General features: G+C 44.9%; 1 protein-coding gene across 1 annotated transcript in view; it reads right to left on the bottom strand.

The window, feature by feature from the left end:
• The window catches only part of cdh13 (cadherin 13, H-cadherin (heart)), a gene marked incomplete at its 5' end in the record, with an annotated part of 453,399 nt that overhangs the window by 154,035 nt on the left and 284,354 nt on the right, over nt 1–15,010 (bottom strand). The window contains one exon of the mRNA XM_079249495.1: nt 6,112–6,290. Within this exon, the coding sequence (XP_079105621.1) occupies nt 6,112–6,290 (179 nt within the window). The remainder of the gene's footprint in view (nt 1–6,111; nt 6,291–15,010) is intronic.

Raw genomic sequence — 15,010 nt, forward strand, 5'->3', positions numbered from 1 at the left:
CCGACACAGCTCTAACCTTTAGGAAAGCTGAGATGGTAAACAGTGGACTGAGAATCATCCCATCACACACACCATCATCACATAGTTCATCGTTTCAGAAAGGAAAACTAAAGCTCCAACCTTAACGACAAAGAAAAGAAACATCCCGTCTATGTTGAAGGAACGGTCTAAACCTCAGTGTTTCCTCAGTGTGCAGCTTCAAGCCAAGTCTAAGTTTATTACTGTCGTTTCAGGATAAATATTCCCTGTGGACGATGCTGATGATTACTTTCCATGTTTCTCCTCGAAACTGACTTCAGCTCACTTGTTTCCCGCCTGGCTTCCCGCCGTTTCCTGCAGATCTTTATGAGTTTCAAACTCCTGACTGTGCTTCACAGCCATCTCAGCAAACAGTGAGCGCTAACTGCTGTGACTTCATCTGGATTCCTGTTGCTAAGAGTTGCTCTCCATGTAGCGCCTCTCCGAGTCGATGAAGCAGAACTTATCTGGAGTCCTCGTTGTCGGCCACCTCGCAGTGAGGTCTTCTCCGTAGCGACCCCGCCTCTGTGCTTCCAGACATATTACCTGCACTGATGGGATATTCCTCCACGGCCGTCTACAACTCTCCACCCAGCTCATCTACTCGTGCTTTTCCAATCTCCCAATCATAATTGGCGAATGAAAGGGAGTTTATAAACTGAAGTGTACATCAAAATCTGCAGTAATGAAATCTTATCATTCTGTCCCCTGTGCTGTATTATTTGCATATAAATTACTTAATATAATAACTCTCTGCGGCCTCTACCTGGGAGGAGTAAATATTTCTGTGTCTGCTTTGTCTCGTTGCCGTGACACAAGGAAACAAGATGCTAATTGAAGAGAGGGAAGCATCTTTATATGACGACTGACATTCAATTATGTTTGGGGGATCAGATTAGGCGGTGGCCCCAGAAATGTTTGAAAACAACATTTTGCAGAGCAGCAACTCTGGAGGCAGCGGAGGATGTAATTTGAATGGCTGTTTGAGGCCCGGGCTGAATGCTGCTGCTCTGAATGGAATGGCTACGCCATGACCTGCGAGTAATTGGATGTCCATGCTGAAGTGTTGACAGAAAGGGGAGGCAAGGCTGACAGAAAGAAAAGGAAAGGAGGGGCAGTACTGCAGGGAGACAAAGACAGAAAATAACACAAAATGAAAATAAACAAGAAACCAATGTGATGAAGAGACACGGTGGGGAGGAAAGAGGGACAGAGTGTGAGGAGTGTGAGAGATCACGCCAGTAAAAAGGGAGAAAATGAAAGTGCTTGGCCCAAAGCGGAGAACCTGCCAGTGTTTCACTTGTCATCCATCAGTCATTCCGCTCACAGGCATGAAGACACATCGGCCACCAAGCCAAATAAGCCATTAGAGCGGATAAGCTTTCTTATCAGCTAAATGTTATCAGGAAGCAAACTGCCAAGGTCACGGCGAGCAAACACTGGGTCACTTTACTCGCTGCTACTGTTGCGTACAGTTCTGATGGGAAAATGCTTGCATGCATTCACCTGCCACATAACAGAACGGAGCAGATAATGGAGAGTAAACACATTAACAGTGCAGATAACTGCAAACTAAATCCTACTTTACACGGCGAAGGTTTTAACTCATCACGCCAAGACAGTCATCGGACACTCTGTTGGCTTCATCTGCTAAAAGCTGCGTCGTTCCATCTGCTTCTCTCAAAATAAAAGCAGCACTTCTACAATTTCACAGAAGTACAATAGTTAACTCTAATTTTTCTGGTCAAACGAGTCTCCGCCTTGGAGACAGAGATGCAAAAGACATTTCTGCAGCTGCTGTCCTCAGCAGAAGACAAAAGTCCTCCAGAAGCCATCTTTCCTTGTAAGGAACTGGTCATGTGACTCTATGCCAGTGACTATCAGACTCTTGAACCCCCACCCCCATGTGATCCGTGTGATTCATGGCGTGCTCTATCAGACTGATCATCCTGCAGCGTAACCTCTACATGTAACGCTGGAGAAATCTTCCAAACATGGAGGATAAAGTGGTTTTTGGTGGATTCATTCCCCACTGTGACTAAGAATCCCAAATTCTTCCACAGAGATGATGCAAAACTCTGACTTTTATTATGCTAAAAATCTTTTTCAGTTATCTGGTGACACCAGATTGTTTTTTTTAATGCACAACTGTGTGTTTACAGAGAGCGGCTGGAAACACAAACAACCACGCAGACGACCACTTTAAACATGGAGGCGATGGGTACGACTCCTGTCTGATGACATCAGGAAATCCTGGCTGCAAGTCACACACACACACACACACACACACACACACTCCTGTATAGATGAAAGAAGATGGGAAGAGCGATGCCTAGTCTGAGTCTCCAGTTTAACTGTGACACTCAGACGGTCTGATCAGGATCTGGATGAACAATGTGGAGGTGTGGATCCGTTCTCATGCATCAATGCCAACAGGGAATGTTGTAAACAGCCAAACAACACGATGATCATCTCCAGGACACTTCACTGGACTCCATGGTGGCCTCCACCCTCAGCAGATCTCAGTCCAGTAGCAGACCCGAGGGACCAGGTGGAACACGTGCAAACCAACGCTTAGTTGGATCTCTGTAGAATTCAGGCGAAAGCGGCTCCAACCCGGTACTGGCGAGGTGGAGCTAAGCCAGCGAGAGCGCTGTGTGCAGGTCAGTGTGGCGTAAACGTAGAATTCATCCTGAGGTAAAACAAGCTGCCAAACAATTAGCTGGAAACCTTCATGACTCCCCGGCCCAGGTGGGGTGTAAATAAACACACCTCTCCACAGGAGACTCGTCTCGGTCGATACAGTAAAGGTGACGTTTTAATGACGACTGCAGTCCTTTCAGGGAAGGTCCTGCTTTTTGTCCCTCATGGCTTCCTGTCACGGCTGATTGGGACTCTTACTGGAACCGAGTTAGATATTCTGAAATGTACACGTCAGATTGCATCACAAACCCCCCCGACATACAGCCGGGAATTCTTTGCTTTTTGTTCCCAATAGAAAGACGCACCGCTTTAATCTGTATGTGTAAACAGATTACTCCCCACAAGGTGAGTAATGCCTTGACACACTCATGCACCTCCACAAAGACCTCCATTTTATCCCCATGTAATTCAGCTTTGTAGAACATGGAGGGGGACGGAGGGCTCGGTCGACTCCATCGATTGGCCATCCGCAGCAGTGACAGCTTCCAGATTGGCCAGAGAACATTAGAGTCAGGAAGTCTCACTGCCATTAGCAGCCTGTCCTCTCTGGTTACAGCCTGCCTGCAGACCAACACAAGCAGTGCAGCGGGTTCCAGCGGGTTCCAGCGGCCGGGATGTGTGGCACAGACCGCCGAGTACGTCTAGGAACTGCAATCATTCGACTTTAATATCAAGTTTATCCTGCAGTAATCTGAAGCTGAGACCTGCACATCTTCTGTCCCGAACATCAGGAAGAACTTCCTGTCGCTTCGCCTGCAGTAACAGATCCTGGATGGCCGGAAATGGTTTGCATGCCTGGACATAGTTCAGTCGTTTTAAACCAGGAGAAGCTTTCATCAACCCCCCCATCCTCCATCCTTCCCGTTCCCCTGGCTTCTTCATCTCTGCTCTTCCACTTCCCAAAGCAGAAGGATGTTCTGCTGTCATGATGACGGCAGGTGAACGTCCAGATAACTCGGGTTAGACTGACAAATCAACCAGCTGAGATTTCAGGATTACTACTTTATTATTTAGATGCAGGATCAGCTCATCTGTTTCATGTGATGTTTTATGTCTGTGAAGATTAAATTATTTCATTTCTGCTAAGCTACGAGGTTTCCGCTCCACACTTAGTCAGGAAAACGTAAATAATCTGCGTCTTTGAGAAGGATGACTTAACGCCTTCACACAGGCCTGAAACGGTGGAACAATCTTTTTAATGCCGAGACCTTTTAAAGTTTTTTGTCAGCTTTCTTATGAGCACAATAACTCTTTTGCTTTCTGTATTTCCAGATGCGTATTATAGCCTCTTAGAGGGCAGAAGGCCACTCAGGAGAAGCTTCTCCGCCTTCTTTATGCAGATTTCAGCTTCTAACAGGAGGAAGACGTTCCCCTGCAGGACGAATCAATCAAACATCTCAAATAATTCCTTGTAATTAGATTCCTAAATGAGCCGTCAGTGAGCTCGTTAGGAAGCCGTGACGACTTTGTATTATTTACTTACTGTCATGTAATGTCACTGGATTGTGACCAGATTTCCCTCCAGGAACAATAAATAAAGTTTCTGGATCAAATATTCATTTTCAGATCTGAATCTTGTGTTTGTCTTTGTGTTTAACAGAAAACTAGATGTAGATGTTCCACATGCGGTTCACATGTACAGTAAATTCCCATGTGGTTTTATGTCATCTACATGACCAACACATGTCGTCTCTGGTTCGGAAGAGATGTTTTCTCCTATAAAACAGGTTGACGTGGGTTTTCCTCAGACAGGAACCTGAGTGAAGCATTTCTAAGTAAAGATGTGAAACCCTCGATCTTTTCAAAAGTATAAAAATGGCCTCCGCACGACGGTGATGCGAGCCGTCAGAAATTACAGCCGGCCGCTGCCGTATTGATGTTTCCTGTCAGAATAATATCAAAAAGCGAGGCCAGTCTGAGGCAGAAAAACAGCGGTGGAATAAATGTGCATATCAAGGCGGGATTTTATGCCGCAGAGAAACCACTAAAGGGAAAATTCAACTGATTCCAACGTGACAAAATTGATTTTCCAATTTTCTCCGATTGCTTTCAGCTTCCCCGGGGCAGCTGAGGTGTCCATCTAAAAACACTGGAGGCTCCCCGGAATCATGCTGGAGGAGTTTAGAAAACACAGAAGTGTGTGTGTGTGTGTGTGTTTCCCTTTGGTGTTTAAACTTTTCCATTTAAAAAAAGAACATTTCATAAATGTGCAGGACAAGCTGAAGATGGGATGACAGTTGGAGTCAAGTTTACATAAAACCCTCAAAACACTTGAAATGATCCCGTCTGTTCTGCAGTCTGGCAACATCCACGCTTATATCTTTATTTTTTTTATTACAGGAATACAGCTCTGTGATGCTGGTAAAACAACACAGCTGATGTTTAATAATAAAAATAATCCCAAATATGATGCAACCTTTCTGCTTTCCATTGGCTGAGTCGGTGTTTTGACCCAACTGAAGGCGAACATCCGGTGCACCAGTTAGTTGTAGATATTCCCGTTCTGCCAGGAGGAAAAACAAACAGCATGTTTGCTGTGTTTCCCTTTTTTCTATTAAAACTGGAATAAAAGGACATGCAGGAGGAGGCTCAGGACTGGCCTGAAGCTGACAGACAACCCGGGGAAACCTTGGATGAGCTTGTTATCACAAAAACTTCAGGTTTTTGTTTCTCTACTACAAAAACGACGGAAATCTGACAAGGAGACTGTGAAAAGGTAAAAGGCTGAGGCGGTGCGCCGACTGCATGAAGGAAACGAGACTAATCCTCAAATTATTTTCGTTTGTTTCCAAAATCTCATTTTCAGTCTGGAAGAAAGAGGAAAGAGCCAGAGAGACCACCCTGGTGGTCACTGCATTGATTACATCTCATTTCATTGTACTTTTAATCAATTACAGCTCTATTAAAAAGGTTTACAGTAGCATTGAGATTGGCTCATCAGGGCACTTTGTCGCAATGGTTCCAGCAGTTCCGGATGGCGGGTTTTCTCCCCGCCGTGTTGGACAGCACCAGAGTCGACGGATGAGTGTGTATCACCTCAATTAAACTATTCACTAAGTGTCTGACAACAGCTAATATTCCTCTTCCAGCAGCGAAGCCAATCGATGTTCTGGCATTCGTCACCGTGCTGGAAAAGCAATCATCTTGTTGTGTCGCTGGAGCCGGGCAGGGGTATGCAGAGGTGCCCGTTTGCCTTCTGCACCTGCCTGCTGCTGCGCGCCGGCGCCCCTTCATACAGAGCTTCACACCCCCTGATAGGTGGCATGAAAAGCCCATGCATGGATTCTATATGCAGACCCTTCACGCTGCTCTGTGGCTGCAGGAAGACAAGCTGGCGGTGTGCGCTGAGCAACGAGCACCATGCTGCACACACACTGTTCTGTAGCTCACCTCTCTGTCCAGCAAGGTGGGCGAGATGACGGTGACGATGTCGCCTCTCTCTGCGTCGATGTAGAACATGTTTGGTGAAGGTTTGTCCGGCGACTGCCTGATGATGTTGTAACGCAACGCAGCGTTGTCTGTGCCGGGGTCGTCGGCATCCAGCGCAGTCATCGTCATCACCGTGGTTCCTGGAGGAGACAGTGAGGGATGGTTTTTAGAACAAGGGAGGACGTCTAGGAGTAAATGATCTACGTTTCAGCATGTAAAACAAAAAGCTTTGAGTTGGTAAACATGTCAGACACCAACGGAATCTCCTGCAAATCTCACGTTTTTATTTAGTAGCCAAATGTAAAAAAAACAGAAATTACAAATTATTTTTGTGTATTTATGAGTTCAAATGGTTGTAATGCAAAAGGTGTCCACCAGGGGCAGAACAACAGGGTTTCGAGCAAAGTTTTTACCATGAAATGGTGCAATCATATTTGATAAATTAAAAGGTTAAACAGTTTGCATGAGAATAACTCGTCCAATTAATATGTTTTTAGCAGCTGCATGAAAAGAATAAACCTGAAACTTCTCCTGTCCATGCAGCCTCTGAAACGTCACCCTCCTCCGTCATATGTAAGTTAGGAAATGTTCATTTATATCGCACCTTTTAAGATAAAAATCACAACACACTTCACAACCAAGCACAAAAACTTTAAACAACATAAAAAATGAAGAAAAAACATAGAAACAAATTAAACTAAGTAAAAAGATGAAAGAAATGCTTTTTGTGGGCTCTAACAGAAGGGTGTTAGAGGCAGCTGTAGCTGAGAACAGCAGCGATCCTCGCCACGCCGCAGCGCTCAGTCGCAGCTTTGTGTGGGCCAAGAGATCCTGGCCTATCCTCACGTCCAACAGTGAAGGCGAGTAAACGAACGCGCTCCCCTGCATGAACACGCCGATGCAGAATGCATGAAGCTGTTTTCTCCAACACGGGGCGGGCAGGAGTGTTTTGGATATTTCCATCGTGTTCTGGTGAAACATCTGAACCTGCAGGTTGTTTCCAACTCTTTGTTTCACTCCGTTTCATTTTAAAATGATTTATTTAAATACTGAGATTGTGATTTATGAAATAAAACTTGCTCCCTGAATGATTTGCTGTGAAACAGTTGTCATTTATTCACGCTGGACTTTACAAACCAGGAAAAAATAAACATCTGGATCAACCTTCCAGTCACATCTGGACAAAAATACCGACAGCAGAGGAACGGACAAACACTGCGAAAATACTGAAAAGGACTTTAAACATTTATGGAATCTTAACATTCAATTTATTTCTATACAATTCTTTCTTTATTTATTCTTTTATTATTATTATTTTTTTTTTTTTATTATTATCATTATTTATTTTGTTTTTTATTATTATCATTATTTATTAAATAATATTATTATTATTATTTATTTCATCATTTATTTATTTTTCTATTTATTTTTGTTTCTTCCTTGTGGACACATACATATAATTACCAGATTTATTTCTGTTTGTTTTATCTTTTTAATGTAAAAAAAAAAAAAAAACAAAAGAAAAAAACAGAAAATAACACCACTTTGTGTAACGATGAAAAAGATTCAGCAAAAATATGACAGAAGAGATTTAATGTTTCCATTTGTTCTTAAAAACCAGCTTGAGTCACCCTGTGCAGATCCAGACCTCTTTGGGCCTGCAGGGTTTCCATGTTTCCAGTAACTCCAATTAATGAGTCAATGTGCAGAACTTCATAGGCTGTTGGATCCTTTCAGTTCCAGTCAGGTGTGTTGGAGCAGGGACACACTGAAAACCTGCGGGACATTGGCCCAGGAGGTTCAGATTTGGTGATTTCCGATATATAAATTGAGATTTTTCACTCAGTGAAAACTGCATCTATTTCATGGTTTCTCCTGAATTATGGAGTTTAGATGAGTTGATTAGAAAAACTACTGAAATCAGACAGAAAAGTGCTGCTGGACAGTCTGCAATAAATTACAGTTTACTAGCAACTGTTCTCAGTCCACTTGTCCTGGTGGGTGGTGTGTGTGTGTGTGTGTGTGTGTGTGGGGGGGGGGGGGGGGGGGGGGGGGGGTGTCCCCTTGCCGTTTGCATTTCAAGGTGAACCATTAAAAGTTAAGCAAACTGGTAATCCTTCCTCTACAGAATAATTACACAGTCCTATCTCCTTCATTACCTATACTCTGTTCCACTTCACACCTTAAAAAGCCACACTGTTAGGAGACGTCCAAGTCAGTGCACACACACACACACACACACGCGCTATCAGAAGCATGTCTGCGCACAGACACACCAACCTGCAGCGAATTAGAGCTAAAAACGATGACTAAATTGGTTATCGTGAAGCGATCTTAGCGAAGATGATGTCATTCTGCTGGAAAATGGAGGCCTCTCACACGCTTCACGCAACATCTGAGCCGAGCTCGCCATCTTCATCAGATACCACGACTCCACTCACAGATGAGCATCATGTAACCAGAACACAAACATCAGCATTAATCAACTTCTGATAAGCATCTGTTGGAAGGGAGCGACCCGCGTGGCCTCTTATCAGCTCCGTCCCGTGGAAAGAGCCGGATCAATCTTAACTGCATTGGAAGGCTGGATGGCAGGATGGATGCGGATGCAGGGCGGCCATTACGCCGCTATCGCTCCGACCCATCTGCCGGATGACGCTAGCTCAGACTGCTCTGAGAAAGAAGTGATATAATTAGGATGGATTGTCCAGAGAGAGTCTGACACGCGTCCGCCGCCGCCAACAACGAGACACTCAGTCAAACCAGGAGAAGCAGCGGAGCCGCGAGGTAAAATATCTCCAACTCACAGCAGAAAGCAGGCAGCGATGCGCACGTTGTGGACTGATTTCATCACACAAGCTGCTGCCTGCAGCTAGCTTCTATATCTTTCTCAAGCACCAAGGGAAATCAGTGGGGGGATGGCAGATCTACGGGAGCCACCAGGGAGCCGACACAGTGTGAAAAGAAAAGATGAAGCGAGACAACATAGACCCTAAAAACAGCGAATGTGCACGTTGCCCACACGTTAGAATCTGACTGATCCGAATTTCATTTTCAGTTATAGAGACTCTAAAAGCAGGAATTGGGTTTATATTAATCAGAATGAAGAGGATGGAAAGACCAAAGGCGAAGCTCGCTGTTCTGAGGTGTGAATGAGATCAAAGGAAGTTCAAAGATGAATCCTCTGCAACGCCAATACCGCGGCGTGATGGATTATCGGCACATTCAGCAGCAGAATGCAGAGAGGAGGTGGCAGCAGAGATAAGTCCAGATGAAGCGTGTAACGAGGCAGAACGGGCAGGTGGAATAAAAACAGGAGGAACCACGGGACGCAGTGGAGATCAGGTTAACCTGAAACTGATAAGAACCACGTTTTCGTTAGTTTTCAGGTTGAACTCTTTGCATTTCTGGTGCAGAAAATTGCAGATCTTCCAGCGGCAGACGTGCTCGATTGTCAGTGAACATCCTGTTTATCAGTAAACTCTACATAATTACGAGCCTGAAGCTAATTTTCGTAACATCATGTCTTCACGCCATCATAAAGGAGCTAAAACTCGGGATGATTTGGACGAATAGGCATGAAAAGTGCAGCAGAACAGTTCATTGTCTCCAACTTTAATGGTTTAAAGTTCCAGCTCTTCAGCTGCATTGACGTCTTTAAGGCATTAAGGTAATGGTTATGAACGTGTGAAGCAGCAATCAGCAGATGCGTTTGTCTCACATCTCCTCCAGCCGATGCCGTTTACCTTCCCATTGTTACCTCGGCTGCTTGAGATGCAGCTCGCCTCTCAATCTTTTGTTAAACCCGTCATTTCAAACAGATAATTGCAAATATAAGATTTTCTTTCAGTCAAATCATTTTAAATGCGTCTCCTGCAGGACTTTTCTGTTATTTATGTCTGGCTGGCGTTGTGTGCATGCAGTACGTCTCCCACCACTTTCGCTTCACAGGAGACATTTTGTCCTTTATTTTACATGCCTTAGTAAAAATAACCCAGAAAGATCATTAAAAACTTCTGTTTCTTCATTAAAAACATTTCTGACCCTGCAGTTCTGCCATGTGCTATTCAAGCCCCTCAAACGTGAACCAACAGATACAATAAAATGGATAAATTAATTTATTCCAGATTGTAATAAGTAAATATAGAGATACATCTTCATAAAAAAAAAGCATCAATTTATTAAAACTTGTGGCTTTTAAGCCCATTGGAGCTACAACACCTGCTTTATGTTCCTTCACCTGCTTCCGTCTATGTCAGTGTTCCCAGCCCTGGTCTTCACCATCAAAGTAAACGCATCCACCACAACCTGCTGATTTGACCCAGGTGTGATGTAGCAGGGAAACATGGACAGTTTTGGGCATCGGGGTTGGAGATCCCAGGTCTGCACAAAGTCCTTTATGCATGTTTTCATACGTAGTTATTATGAATGTCCTCCAACTTGAAAGACAAGCCTGCCCTGACGAGGATGTCGTTGCCATGGTGATCATCTTCTGGACGGCTGGGGACCTTCACTGCAGCCTTATGGTTGCAGCGCAGGACCCTGTGGCTCTGATCAAGGTGGTTTCCATGGCGATGAATCTCTTTGGACAAGGAAAGGGATCCTTGAAACATCGTTTCCTCGCCTGGTTCATCGGTGCACAAATCTCCTCATATCGTTGTTTTTCTAGACATTAGAGACATACGTGTGTTTGGAGTGGGAGTGGTATGATGGGTTTTCAGCATTGCTCTGTGTGTGTCATGACTTTCGTCTCTAACTTTAGCGCCTTAGCGATGTCTGTTGTATGAAAAGTACCTCACAGATAAAATCTCCAGATGAGTCTCTGAAGATGAAGATCTCTGAAGATGCAGTGGCAGCCGGAGGCGGGAAAAGCTCTAGAAACATCTATACAGTCATTTAGGAGACGCTTTTATCCAAAGCAACGTACATATGTACCCCGATAGGCACATCGGGGGGCAACTTGGGGTTCAGTGTCTTGCCCAAAGACACTTCGGCACAGGGAAAGTCAGGGAAAGCCTGAAATCGATCCCCCGACTTTCCAGTTGAAAGACAACCGCTCTTCCTCCTGAGCTACAGGCGCTGCTGTAAATCTCTGCTGTTTGGACTCTAATGCGAGGTAACGAGTCTCATGCTGACAGAATTCTTTCCTCTCAACCAGTTCAACCAGCCGGATGGATGAAACTTTCCAGTCCAGCGACTGGGTGGACTAAATGGCGATTAAACAGCAAACAGTTTGGAGGCTGACAGAAGACGCAGCCTGGACAGTAAGCCTGTAAACGATGATGTGAGTAGCATGAAGCTAATGGACATGAAACCTGGGAAGCAGCTCCGCTCTGCACCATGACAAACTTTCCTGATGAAACCGAACTTGATAATTGAAAAATAAATGAAGCGTAAGAAGCAATTCTTAGAGGAAAAGGGACTGAGAGAGTAGCATGCAAGAAGAATCACATGTTCATGTGTTTATTACTAACATTTATAACAAAGTCTGGAACTTGTATGTTTGTGATTTTTCTCCGTGGTTTTTGTGGGACTGAAACAATGAAGTATGTTCCGTGTTGGATACCTTATTCTGGTTGTAGAGATTTAAACAGACGATTTTTACTGACTCAAAGGAACATTTAAGATTTGTCTTATTTTAAATAAAAATGATGACATGTGGATCCTGCAGGATCTGTTGTTGATAATCCCAAATTTAAAATAAATGAATGAGCTGTGACTGTTGTTGGGTCAGCATCATCCTCAGTGAAGTTTAGTTCACACGCCTGAGGTTCACGTTCCTGTCGTGTTAACTTGGAGCCATAAAACCTGATTAGATCGATACCATCTTTGTCGTGTATTCATCGTGGTTTACCAGCTACATATGATTTAATGAGCTTTGAACTTGTCAGAAACTTTAAAGTCCGCTGTATGATCTAGAGGATATTTCATGGTTTAGCAGGGAGCAGGAATACGAGTCGGAGCAGGAAAGCAGTGAGTGGAAAATACAAACTTAGCAAAAAGTATGCCGTCTGTCGGCGGCGGCTTGATATGGAAGCATTCATCATAGAAAGTAGGGCCGCTCGATTACGGCAAAAGTTATAATCATGATTATTTTGGCTGAAATTGAGATCTCGATTATTTGACACAATTATCCTTTTATCTTTAACAACATGATTTTGTTTTTTAACATTAAACTATGACTTTAAAAAAAAGGTCTTTAGGATTCCACATATTTCAGAAAACAAACAAACAATATGAAGCTTTGTCTTGACAAAGTGCAAATACTCATGTAAACTGAATAAATAAATAAGATAAATATAGGTAAGGATTAAACAACGCTGCGCGTCGTGATGTCGACTCCGCGTCGGCCATTATAACCGTCTGACACACGGTTACGAGTTGTTTAATCCACTTTTACCATCATGGTCCCACACAGTAAATATTTCATAACAAATATGTATTTCCTTTCTACAACATTTGCTGAAGTATAGGAACTATTTTACGTTGGCCTGGATGTACGTTTTATACCAAATAACCGCTGTCAGGCTGCAGCGCGTTTCTCTCATCCACCTGTTAAAAGACGGCTGATCTGAACCAGCTGGTTAAGGCGTTGCTATGGTAACGCCCCGTAACAAAGGGATGTTACAGTGTTTAACTGGCCGAACTATGTATAGGAAAATAATGCAGTCAGTTGTCACTGACAACGGTATAAACTATGTTTAGGTGAACTTCCACAACCTACTGCAGTTATTCTACATGGACCTGCAGCCGGAGCCGACTGAGACTGGCCGCCTGGGAGTGCTTTAGGACGGGAGAGGCTCCCGCTGCTCCTTCCTTACAGTAACTGCAGAACAATATGTGCCTTCAAGTCAGTCGCCACAACACCAGAAAAGTCTCTAATAACTCCAGTAAAAGCTGCTAGATTTGTCGCTTTGAACAAAAAAAGTCTCCAGATTTAGCGAGAACGTCTCCAAGTTGGCAACAGTGTCTGAATGAAAGCAAAGCGGCTGTGGGAGGAGTTTACAGCACAGCGCTGCAACGCCAGAGACGCTCGATTAGCAGCTGAAGACAGCAGGAGAGGAAACTGCAGAGAGAAAAATAATCACACCCTTTTAGTTTTATCATCGATGGAAACCCAGATCGTACTGAGATTGAAATACGGTTAATCGCCCAGACCTACTGGAACGTTCCAGTCTGTCTGGACTTAACACAAACCTGAAGAGGTCAGTGTGTAAAATGGATCATATTATGTATTAATATTGTATTTTTCACACTATAGTTGTCGACATCAAGCTGCCTAAAGACAACAGATGGAAAATCAATGTGGCACATTTACACAGAAAGGATCAATAATGTTTACTGTCCCTATGAAGAAAATAAAATCTAAATTAATAAAAAATGTATAAAACAAAATATGAATGAATGGCAATCAGCGCTCCAGAACCAGATTCAACAGTTTCCTGCTGATTCTGATTTTTTAGAAGGTTAAAGAAAAGAAAGCAAAGCAGACTGCTTCCATGTCACCTCACAGCGTTCCAACCCAGAACACGCTGCAGGGAACCACACACAGTGTTCCAACCCAGAACACGCTGCAGGGAACCACACACAGTGTTCCAACCCAGAACACGCTGCAGGGAACCACACACAGTGTTCCAACCCCGAACACGCTGCAGGGAACCACACACAGTGTTCCAACCCAGAACACGCTGCAGGGAACCACACACAGTGTTCCAACCCAGAACACGCTGCAGGGAACCACACACAGTGTTCCAACCCAGAACACGCTGCAGGGAACCACAGACAGCGTTCCAACCCAGAACAAGCTGCAGGGAACCACAGACAGCGTTCCAACCCAGAACAAGCTGCAGGGAACCACAGACAGCGTTCCAACCCAGAACAAGCTGCAGGGAACCACAGACAGCGTTCCAACCCAGAACAAGCTGCAGGGAACCACAGACAGCGTTCCAACCCAGAACACGCTGCAGGGAACCACACACAGTGTTCCAACCCAGAACACGCTGCAGGGAACCACAGACAGCGTTCCAACCCAGAACACGCTGCAGGGAACCACACACAGTGTTCCAACCCAGAACATGCTGCAGGGAACCACACACAGTGTTCCAACCCAGAACACGCTGCAGGGAACCACACACAGTGTTCCAACCCAGAACACGCTGCAGGGAACCACAGACAGCGTTCCAACCCAGAACACGCTGCAGGGAACCACACACAGTGTTCCAACCCAGAACACGCTGCAGGGAACCACACACAGTGTTCCAACCCAGAACATGCTGCAGGGAACCACAGACAGCGTTCCAACCCAGAACACGCTGCAGGGAACCACACACAGTGTTCCAACCCAGAACATGCTGCAGGGAACCACACACAGCGTTCCAACCCAGAACATGCTGAAGGGAACCACACACAGCGTTCCAACCCAGAACACGCTGCAGGGAACCACACACAGTGTTCCAACCCAGAACACGCTGCAGGGAACCACAGACAGCGTTCCAACCCAGAACACGCTGCAGGGAACCACACACAGTGTTCCAACCCAGAACACGCTGCAGGGAACCACACACAGCGTTCCAACCCAGAACATGCTGCAGGGAACCACACACAGTGTTCCAACCCAGAACATGCTGCAGGGAACCACACACAGTGTTCCAACCCAGAACACGCTGCAGGGAACCACACACAGTGTTCCAACCCAGAACACGCTGCAGGGAACCACACACAGTGTTCCAACCCAGAACAAGCTGCAGGGAACCACACACAGCGTTCCAACCCAGAACAAGCTGCTGGGAACCACACACAGTGTTCCAACCCAGAACACGCTGCAGGGAACCACAGACAGCGTTCCAACCCAGAACATGCT

Source organism: Telmatherina bonti (genome assembly GCF_933228915.1).
Source record: "Telmatherina bonti genome assembly, chromosome: 2".
NCBI classification, from domain to species: domain Eukaryota; kingdom Metazoa; phylum Chordata; class Actinopteri; order Atheriniformes; family Telmatherinidae; genus Telmatherina; species Telmatherina bonti.